At 38.6% G+C, this 11,352-nt stretch overlaps 1 protein-coding gene and 1 long non-coding RNA gene across 2 annotated transcripts; one reads left to right on the top strand and one right to left on the bottom strand.

The window, feature by feature from the left end:
• Positions 1-10: 10 nt before the first annotated feature.
• Positions 11-883, bottom strand: LOC149047765 (uncharacterized). Its single transcript, XR_016185226.1, has 2 exons — positions 745-883; positions 11-510 (listed from the first exon to the last, which is right to left on the bottom strand). It is a non-coding gene; the product is annotated as an uncharacterized LOC149047765 (long non-coding RNA).
• A 507-nt stretch (positions 884-1,390) lies between these two features.
• LOC113669138 (uncharacterized) lies at positions 1,391-7,616 on the top strand. Its single transcript, XM_027185141.2, has 3 exons — positions 1,391-1,528; positions 1,919-1,968; positions 6,366-7,616. Exons 1-3 carry the CDS (start codon positions 1,512-1,514, stop codon positions 6,845-6,847), a joined length of 549 nt encoding a protein of 182 aa, XP_027040942.2. The 5' UTR covers positions 1,391-1,511; the 3' UTR covers positions 6,848-7,616.
• Positions 7,617-11,352: the final 3,736 nt, after the last annotated feature.

Genomic DNA, 11,352 nt, shown 5'->3' on the forward strand with positions numbered 1-11,352 from the left:
ACAGACCCGGTTGGTAGTTCTCATCCTTTTATTGCTCTTCATCGATCCACCAACCATTCCTCTCGACTCCCTTTGAAGGATTTCACATGATTTTCTGTCTTACTGTGCCACCTTCACCGAAAACGTCTAAACTCAGACTTGAAACAACATCTTCAAGCTTTTTCATTATTTCGCCTCCAGTACATGCCATTGGTGTTCATCATGTTCAAGGACTCGTACCACTCCAGAGTTTTCCATTTCTTACTTCTGTTTTAGCCCCGAACATATTTATGCACTCGAATCGTAAAGAGACCCAGCGAGAAAAGCCATGTTCGCCACAAATAACATTCCACACCATGGGCGCCAGCAGCTACAGGTAGCTCGGAATGTCAAACAGAGAGTCGGTTTTCACGTTTCTGTACCTCTGTATGAGACCGTGTCAGAACTTTTATTACAACCACAGCCTTAAAAAAAATCGGTAGCACGTATGAGGTTTTCCTTCTCTTGCTTGCTTGAGTTTGCTCACACGAACTGCTTAAAACAAAAAGTCAGGCAAACAAAAGAACTCATTCGCCATTACACCAGGAAAAAAAAACAAGAGAAGGAGATCCGTTGTACGGTATGAAGACAGAAGCAACACCTCTTAAGATCTCGCAAACTGCATGTGATTTTATATTATTCGATATAAAATATAAAATTCAGCGTCTAAATTTTTTCGAACTTGACTGAATAATAAATCTTACGTTTTGTATCAAGGATCCTTACCCAACTCTCTGCAACCAGTCAGAAACGATGCGAGCAACATTGTTTATTCAGCATAGCTGTTTTCCAAACAGTCGCCTTTTCTTGTCACTATCTTTCTAACTTAGTTCCATGAATACAGTAGATTCATGAGTCGATAAATCTACGTTTTTCACTTAGCAACGATCATCCAATTTTTATCCAGACGAAAATCGATAAATTAAGTCTTTGAATTACTGGGAGCATACTCAGTTTTGAAGAAATGTTGAAAACACTAATAATCAGCGAGTGCGAACTCGGTCGGGGCTATGACAACAACCTCACCCACCGACACCACCACCCCTGACCACGTTATTCCGCTCGACGACCCGCTAACCACGTGACTTACGCGGGCCCACGTAAAAGAACGGCGAATCCGCGAGATGAATGGAAAACAGTGAAGCTAGAAAAATGTGAATTCACAATTTTCACCACCCGTTCGTCAACGTGTTTTCATCGAGCGGCCAAAAAAAAACCGCCAGTTATGTAGGTTATAAAAGTCCAAAGCGTGACTAAATTTGAACTAAAGCCAAAAACAGTACTATGTTATCGCTAAGTGTAACTCTAAAAACACCTCACGCGTCAATTTTAGACAGTCACGTTTTTTCTCGTACAAGCCCACTGAGCCATGTGATTATCAAGAAATGTACCATAGATTACATCACATGAATCTTTAATGAACACTACATTTCTTACTATAACCAGCTCGTTTTATATCTAATCCTTTCCTGCATAGCAAAAAGTAACGGAACATGCACAATGACTCAAGGTGAGATTTCTGCAGCGTTCGTAGAAGTCATTAGCGCGTTGTTTATAAATGACCCTTTTATAAGGTTCGATTGTGTAATGTTGTGTATTTGCAAATAGACCAGACAGCTTGGTTGTGTTTACGAGCAAATACGATTTTGGTTATTTTGTACCGAGTACTGAAAAGTACCTCTTTAATATGAGATAGCAAGGTAGTTTATTCGGCTATAAAGCCTCACTAACTGGACACGTTGGATAACTTACCAAACGTTACCAAAACAGATGGTCACCGCAATAGTATTACGAATGCAGATCTTGGAATCGAACTGTTTTCAGATTTCTAGGTCAAAAAAAACCCCAAAACTGTCGAGGAAAAATAGGCACTGGATAATAGTCTTTTTTCTTTCTTTAGATTTTGCCAAAGCCAGCTGCATGATTTCGAGGGCTTTCAGATTATGACAGGTAAACGGCCTTGTACAACTTAATTGTAGTTATCAATACTTCCTTTTCTTCTTGACTCCACTGTAAAATCACTCAGCTATCCGCCGCTGCTTTAGTTTGGAATCGTTTTCCCCTCCAAAAAGGGCTAAGTGTATTTCAAGGTGTTCTCGGGTTTTTTTTTTCCGTTTTGGAAATTAATAGAATTTTTGAATGTTTGATGTATTTTGCTCTAAAACCGACTGCCTATCGACTTCGTCACAATCTGTCATGTGATCGCTCTTTGACAGAAAGGACTTACTGAAATCAGCAAGCTGTTGAGAACGCATTTTATCCCGATCTTTTTGCAATCGAATATGCAAAGTTAATTGAATGAACAGCTCAACTGTTTTAGACGGCTCTGCACTCGTTTTCTTTTCTGTTTAATCACCACGGAGCGGTGTTAATGACAACTACAACCGCCGGATCTCTTGTTAGTTATTTTCACCTGTCTTCAACTCGGTAGCAGAAGCAAAGACTAAATAAGTGGATATTGCAATGCTTAACTTAAAGCACCTACTCGACTGAGCGCAGTCCTCGCATAAAATACTGTGTTTTTTCGAGAAATTTAGGAAAAAAATAATAACAATTTGGTATAACTTGCTAACCAGCCCCATCTTTTTTTAGCGCATCACAGGCTAGACAATACGAATCGATCGCCGCAAAAAAGTGCAAAACATTGAAACGGACATCTCTATCAGTTGTATGGTACTATAGAAATCCCAGGCAAGCAGATAGTATCGAACTCCTAGAAATAAAGAAAGTTTTTATCTTTCTGAAGTGATGGTTGTGTCGTTCTTGTCCTAAATAAGCGACCTCAAGCAATTTTGAGAAATTTCCTCCATTCGAGTCTAACTTGAAGACGACAAAAGACTTGACTGGAGAAAAATCTCTGAAATAGCTAGCGCTTGAAGTCGCTAATTTTGGGTAAGAACGACACAAGCAACACTTCTGGCAAGTAAAAAGACCTTTATTTGTTTATGTGAAGTTTTCGATACTAAGTTCCTGTATGGGCTTTCTATAATTGCACCTGAAAATTATTTACTGTGATTGTTTTAAGTGGTTCAAGAAATGTGAGTTTGAAATCAACACTACCCTTGAAAGACTGCATAAAAAACGATGGAAATGTGATAACTCCACAGCCTTTAATCAAGCAAATACACTGGTTCTATTGAATAGAACGCGGGGTCTCGTGGTTTTCCCCGTTGCAGCCAGGCTTACCAGAGCAGCCCAGCCGGCTGAAAGATCGTATTTTTAAATTAGTGCCCATAGCCAGATGAAGGAACCAAACCAGCCTACTAGACAAATGAAAATCTCGAAAGTTCAAGAAAGTCCTTTGTGTTCGCAAACTGAAAAAATCCCCAGAGGATTCTAACATCAAACATCCTTTGTAAGTAAGGTGCGCAAAATATCCAAAAAGTCTTGAAAACAGAATTAAACATCAAGATCTATTGAAATTTAGTGATTTTGAACTTTCAAACCGAACGGCAGGATGTCTATGAAGTTAACCAAGTTACTAAATTATTAGTCTGGGACGTGCCTCCATTTGAGAGCATGCAAGGTTGAGCGTGTGAGGTGTAGGGAGCGTGTTGGAAAACATGGCTTAAACTAGTATTAGTTTTTTGTGAAGAACAATAAAACAAGCATTCACAACTGCGGTTTATCATAACAAAGAAAAAATCGTCAAATATAGATAAACCAGTAGCTTTGCTGCAGTGTTCTCTACTTGAAATAAGTATCCAAGTGCGCCAAAAATAAGTGAGCGCGCGAAACATGCTTTGCGGTGCGCCCTGAGAGGAAATATCTCTGTTGTTTTTAGTTATTCATTTTTTTTTTGGCACTTGTGACCGCTGAGCGACTGAAAGCTGTTTCATTCTCTCTTTATAGCCGTGCTAATTGAAATGACAATCGTTAAGTCCTATACAGGACACAGTCTCACTCTGTTTGTTGACTATCCTTGATGAATAATGCAGCATAAAAATCACTTTTCATCGAAAGCTTTCATCCGGTTTTTGTTTATAAACAAATGCAGAGGTAATTCTTATTCCAAAAAAAGGTTCTGTTTTCATTAGAATCTTTTATCATTTTTTAAAATTCCCGAAAATATCTATGAAGTGAAACTCTTACCAGTGAAAAACTTCCGTGATACTAAGCCTTTATCCCCTGTAAATTATGAACGAAGCAGTTCTTTTGATTGTATGTGTACGTGACGGAAAAAAAAATTCTTAAAAGTTGAAAATTAGGTGATTTTTTTTATTTGTGTATCGCAAACTATTTTCCAACCATGCTGAAGTAGTGGGAAAATCACTTCTAAAAAATTAGGGCATATTAAAAAATAATCTCTATATCGTGAGAACGGGTGCCAATTATTGAACAGCTTAGCAGACTGGGTGCCAAGAAATAACGATGTTTAGTAATCAGGACTCAAATTTTACATAAATGTATGCGTGGATGCACGTACTTTCAAGGGGATTCCTTTTGATCGAGTTATCTAACCACTTCAACACGTCTGCGGAAACATAGGAATTTTTTTTGGTGTTTGATTTAACTATAGTTCCCTGTTCTTTATGAAATTTCATACGTGTTCAGAAAGTCACACGTGAGTTCCTCGATTGTCACCCTCATTTCATGTGAGAAAACATCTAATTTTTAATTGGTTTTCATATGAAATTATTTCTTTGTGGAAATTGCCCTGAAGGAAAGAAAGACTTAAACGGGTTGATTGGTTTTAATGGTGTTTATTTGAAACAATTTTTTTCATCAACTTACTTTCTTATCATGCTTTGGTTAAATCTTGACTTCCTAATTGAAAATTTGAAAAAACAATAACAACCGTCCGTGCATCAAGAGAATAAGTGTGATTTTCTTATTCTGTTGAACCTGTGAAAACTTTCACATCCAATTAAGACTGTTTTCGACTCGGTTCCTTTATCAAGTTCTGATGTTACGTGACCTGATCGATTTCAGGCTTGTGTTTAGAATTTTTAATTTCCTGGACCCCTTACGAGCGCTGTTATTAGAATTGAAAGATACTTTTCTTATTTGTTTTCAAAGCAAGTTGTACTTTTACTGTCTTAATTCAACCCGCATGTTGAGATTTGAATGAATCCTTATCCTTCCTTTCTTGTGGTTGAATTAATATTTCCTTTCATGAAACACCTTGTCCTAAGGATGTGATTCGCTTGAACGCTCTCGAGCGTATTTGTAGCGGAAAAGCTCCTGCTATTAAACTTCTGCTTCTATCTTCTGTCCATTGCAGCTCACACAATTTCCGGAATTTTAAACAATGAACACTTAGAATATACAAAATGTTCTTTTTCGCGAGACTGATCGCCAGATACCTTTCAACTCCATTAGAGGTTCGAGGGTGACACTTATTTTTGATCTACGGATTCAATGAATTATCACATATTTGTCTCGCTTTCGCAAGAGGTTATTCCAACTGGCGAGGGTGAGGTTTTGTTCTAATTCTATCGTCTCGATTGGGTCACAGTTCATCGAATTTGTCGTGCGCTTTCTCATTTATCGCAAGAGATTAAACAGGTTTCATAAGTAGATGGAATTATGCATTTCTTATTTTTTGAATTGCTAAAGCTTTCCGTCACATTTCATAATTGCCTCTACAACGGACTTGAAATTTCATAGATCATCTGTAGCTTAAGTTATTTTGATTGGTGTCTGTTTACATTTGGTTGAGCTCGGTCTGCTCCAACATTTACAACACAACCACAGTCCAATATCGGTTACCCGATGTTGGAGCTTTTAAGCGCTTGAAATGCTTCGGGAGCAAAAATAATTCGATTAAAGCCGGCAAGAGTCCTCATTAGGTTACTGTTTTGAGGATTTTTGAGATCATAAGTTTAAGACTTGATTGTCACAGCGCCAACAAAACCGGATGACGTGAATCGTGATCTGTCAAAGTGTCAAGACAAAAGCAAGATGAGTGATTTAGGGCTGTTCTTCGCCCGAGACGTGTCAATCTTCACCGAACAACCGAATTGCATGGAGACCACGTCAGCGATATTTTAGAAAGTCTGTCGGATCAATAAATTCAGAAGAACGATCGAAGCAAGTTTGGGCGAATATTGAATCTGCATGTTTTGCATTGTTCGAACAGAATCAAATCTAAATGGGATAAAAATGGGCCGACCTCTGTTGCTTTGTGGGTCAATCAAGTGTTTTGATTTTATCATGTCTTTTGTTATTGAACGAGAGTAAATAGCACGACACATCAAGAAACGACACTGTGATTGGCTGGCGGTGCGGGCATGTTTTGAATTATTGATTGTTATTTGAAATTCAATATCTAATTAAAATTGCGAGCACGTACGCCCGCGTAGAGCTTGAGTGTAAAGCGCAACCTAATAATTATTTTGCATCAGTTGTCTTAAAGCATTTGAGCTGGACGGAATTTAGAGCGAGAGCAGGAGAAAATTACGAAGTCATGTGCAAAACAGAGATTCTACACGAAGATTCACCTGTGGTTCTTCTTCACGACGACAAACCGCTCACTATGAAGGAACTGAGCGTGGATAAAGTTTACGATTTCGACTTCAAATACGGCCAGAAATCTGCCGTGGATTTTCATAAGGATCTTGCAGCCATCGATCTTAGCATGATGCAGAATCCTAAAGGGACACGTCGCCGAAGGATCAAGCGGAGAAAATATCCGAAACTTTCGTTTGTGCCTAGTCTCGAAGACATTAAAGAGAATGAACTCTTTGAATTATCGTTTGAGGACGAAAAGAAAGATCTGGCCGCCATACATCGTGAACGTGCCCTGAGTTGTGGCTTGGCTGTGAAGGAGGAAGGTCGCCGCCATCGCCATAAAAGGCATTCTAGGAGCTCAAGCGGAAGAGTCTAAATAGCAAACGACAAGTTGTACGAGGCTAACAATCCTAAAACGCTTAAACTGCGAATTGAGAACGCTCTGTTTGATGCGAACCTCGCCTTACTGTGAGGCGATGAGATCGACAACAGCGAGCGGCAAAACATGTCGCGCTTGCTGTGTGTCAGGACACGAGAATCCTTTGAAGAGTAAAGAAACTTTGCCAAGACTCGGCAATAGGAACGATTTGAGGATTTTGAAAACGCGATCTAAAGCGCATGGAATGGAAGATGATGAAATAAACAACTCTTGTTGCAAATAACAACCTGGAACTTTGTTAGTTTCACCAGTGACTCACGTGACGAATGTAAATTTCAAGCGTAAAAGAAACTAACCTCCGGGAAGAAAATTCCTCAATACAATGAACAATGCTTTATGATATAGAAGTGTTCACTTCGCTTATACATTAGCATCGTTTTATTTGTTTGGACGGAACTGCGAAAATCGTCGACGGAATAGGTTAAATAAAAAGCATTAGTTCAGGCTAAGTCAAACAATATTTGCATATTTTGCAAAAAAAGTATTGCGTAGTTGTTCGCTCGCCTTTACTTTTGCTAAATTAACACAACTCGCTTCACTTGTAATCAGAGGGGAAACCTGAAATATATTTCTATGTCGTACATTTTAAGTTAGTGATGTATTTAGGTTAACTTTGAAATCGATGTCAGCATTTTATTCCCTTTGAAGGGTTAATACATGTATGGTAGTCGAAAATGAACATTAAACTGAATTATGACAAAGTTAAGGACTTGTTGTGTCGTGTGGATGACGTTACGTGTGCTTAAAGTGTAAAACTTGACTGCTAGGCCTTAGGGTTCAGTTTTATTGGCACAAGGACCAGTATCACTTGTGTTTACATTTCATTCGAAACTGTGCATTCTAGAATTTCGAATTCTGTTTTACTCCTCACTTGGATCTTATCAAACTTGGCAAAAAAAAGTTGCAGTTCGCCCTTTAACTGGGTTTGTACTTTCCGAGAGATTTGTTCAATTTACTTCATTTGTATTCCCGTTCATGATATATTTCTGAGGATTCCCTTTCTATCCCTTGAAGACATTTCCCTGAATTGACACGGAAATATTGTGATCCTCATTTCCGGGATTTGACTTCGAAAAATATCAGTAATATTTTCTCTTTCGGGATGCAGGAACCTCTCGTTAAGAAATATGATATTGCTATGCGAGTTTCCCTAAATCAGGCCAAAATGGGCGTATATCCAAGTTTCTTCTGCCTGGTGATTCTCTCAGAACGTTCTCTTTCTGGCTTCCGAACGCAAGTACAGAACCATTTTTCTTTAAAATTCTGGTTGTTATTCCATTTAAAGATCCTTATTCGTCTCCTTTCTCTTCGATGGATGTTTGTGTGGATGTTTCATACTCGGGGGTGTGTTTGGGGGAGGGGCTGCATCATCATATATCAAACGCCAATCAAAGCTTGTTTTGTTTACAACGGACCGAAACACGTTCAACTTGAAGTCAATTAGTTAGTTTCCTTTCCCGTGGCAAACGAAAGAGTAAGACGCACTATATGTCTTTCCCTTTTTACATAGCAGGCGAACGCCAAATGATAGCTCGAACATTTCAGGTGGATTGTTGAGTGTCCTTCAAGTCATTCACTAAACGGAAATCCTATCAAATATGCGGTTCTATTTCGGGCAGAGATTAATTCAATTTGTTGATGGGTGCAGGGACCATGAAATATTTTCGCAACAATTTCTAGACGTTTCCAAAGTTTCCACCTCTTGATTTGCAAGGCCACTGGATCTGCTTGTTTCCTTTTTGTTTAACCGTAAAAACAACCGAGAGAAGTTAGCACTCAAAAGACGTTTAATCAATCCTACATACTTTATGTTTGTTTATGATGTTCGTGTTAGTAAGCTTTGCTCCCTAAAGCTTAAAAATCATGTGAAAAATATACCCCGTCACACTCAGGTCCCGAGGTTAAGTCATTAAGTTACTGTTTAGTTGGAAAAGACACATGCTGTTTGAGATAATTTTAATCGCTTTACATTCTGTCTTTGCAATACGCGCATTCGTCTTGGTCACCAGTGCGCAAAATTTTGATTAACACACGTGTTTTATTTTCTCGAGAATAATTCCCGCGCGCGCAAATCAACGAGATTTAAAGAACATTTGCGTATGGAGTGAGAACTGCTTAAAAAACACTGAATTATACATTTTGGCATGAGAAACAACGACAGCCTTGTAAAGACCTATAGCACTAAATTTCTACCTCCCTTTCTGCCTTTCGGTGGATTGGCAATTAAAACATTGGTTAAGTCGACGAACAGTGTAAAGCGGGCTACTTTTCTATGACTACACAAACGTTGCGAAAACAATGGTGGTGATGACATAATTTACCTTCATCCTAATTACTTCAGATAAATCATGTTTCGAGTAATTTATGTATTTCCTAATCCATTGATGTCTAGCCGAGTAGGCGTTACGCAATAACTTGACACCCCAGGGTACGCTTGAGAAACCTTTTCACGCCAGTAAGACACATAAACTCTAAGTAGCCGGAGAGGATTCCAATCCCAGACAGTTTCTATTTCGCAATCGGATGCCTTAGCAGCTGAACTGCAAAGAATGACCCGCGAATAAGTTATGATGCTGTATGGTAAAGCGCCCTACACACCTCTAGTATCAGTTTCCTTTGCAACTGTTCTCAAGAAACAACGTTCCCTTTTTTGGGGGGAAAGTGTTGCGTGACACGTAACGGCCGCGAAGGAGACTTCGCAAAGATTAGAAATGTCGAAAGACTCGTGTATGAATTTAATTTATGAAAGATGGCAACTGTTTCCAGCTAGTTCGTCGTTTACAGGGAAGTTTTGAAGTTGTTTTACGAGGGCGGAACAAAGGTCCTTGGGAGAGGAGCTTTGTCAGAAAAATAGTTGGAGCAGGCTGATTCCTTATCTTCTTCAGTAACAATGGACGACCCAACATGCACCGTTAGAGAACAAAAGTCTAGGTACATCGGCTCTCTGATAATTTTCATTTTCCATATGGCTCTTAGATGGCGTAGAGCTTATGAAAATTACTCTATGTTCAGGGTGTGTCTTTTAGATTAAAGCGCTCGTCAGAAAGGCTCGGACCTCCACCAAATATCTTCTCAACGACAAATATATTATCATCGTTATTTTCATTACTTTTTCTAATGCTAGTTATGGTAGTGGTGGTATTGATTATAGTTATTTCCTTTTCTAATCTTTTTTCTAGCGAATTAGACGTTAGCACAGCCATGTAGATATTTATGTTAATAAACTAGCTTGTTGTCTTCCAAGTTACTCTTCAAGGTGCTTGTAATAAGCGTTAAGAAGTCTCTGCAATCAATATTGTACTGGTCAGTTTTACACTGATATATTAGCTTTCGACTTCCGTATGGACCTGTTTCTTGTATTTTCACTTGTTTGTCCAGTAATGCACGCAATAGCAACATGGCGATTTTAGCAAAGTTTTGCCAAGGGTTTTGGCGAAGGCTCGATTATGTCATATATTAGAGAGTTCAGCGAAATTCGCCAAAGCAAACAATCCTTTTATGTAAATTGTTTCAGTTTTGATAAATGACGGACTCAAAATGACCTATGATCTCGGCGAGAATGCCGGATGAGAAAAACTGTTGTAAAGTCGGCAAAAAGTATTAAGTACGAATTTCCTTCCATATATAGACGGTTTGAGACATCTCGTCATCGAAATAAGGCAATCTTTACTTCTTTAGCTTTGCTACATCCGGAAACTTTCTGATATTAACATACAGAAGTAATTGGTTTAATCGTTCCTGCTTCGATTTCATTCACACTCATCACTCTAAAAAGTATGAGAGGACTAACTCTTAGATATCTCAGTGCCTTATTCCCAACACAATAGTTCTTTTGAAAGATATATGAGCTTAGGAACATTTCAAGGAAATACAACACTTGGGCTATAGTCAGGGTTAAGTTTCCTTTCCAACTGTGGCGTGAATTTCTTGGTTTTTACTGTTAAATGATACATAACACAAGGGACAAGGTTTGTTCGGTTATTACAGGGTAATTCAGTATCAACTCTTCGTTCTGACGATGGCCTAGGGCTAACGCTCGAAACGTCAGTTTCTAAACTCTTTACGATGGCCAATCCCCATTACCAACTCTGTTGATAATAGTTAATTACCCTGTTATATTCTCCCACCGACGCAGCACCACTGCTTCTTTAGAAACTTACCCCCTTTATTCATTCGGTTCTACTTTACCAGCCCAGCCCTTGTTAACATGTATGGCACACAAATAAGTGCGTTATTGAAGAGTTATAACAAGACTTCGAATGGAAATTCAGTATATTCTTAATTTTGAAATTTGTTTAAAATTGTTTCAAATCCCGGAAAACTCCTGAAAGTTACCAATATCAGTATTGGACATTCAAGAACTGTTATTTCGATGCCGACTTAGTCATAAATACTCGAATTTTACGATTATTAAATTATTACTTGCTGGTGTAGGAGTTACT

This window comes from Pocillopora damicornis, chromosome 3 (genome assembly GCF_964200805.1).
Source record: "Pocillopora damicornis chromosome 3, jaPocDami1.2, whole genome shotgun sequence".
NCBI classification, from domain to species: domain Eukaryota; kingdom Metazoa; phylum Cnidaria; class Anthozoa; order Scleractinia; family Pocilloporidae; genus Pocillopora; species Pocillopora damicornis.

Bases quoted from the DNA above. Each gene is read 5' to 3' on its own strand.
- LOC113669138 (XM_027185141.2), top strand. The intron at 1,969-6,365 runs GTAAACGGCCTT...ATTTTGCATCAG, and splicing joins GGGCTTTCAGATTATGACAG to TTGTCTTAAAGCATTTGAGC.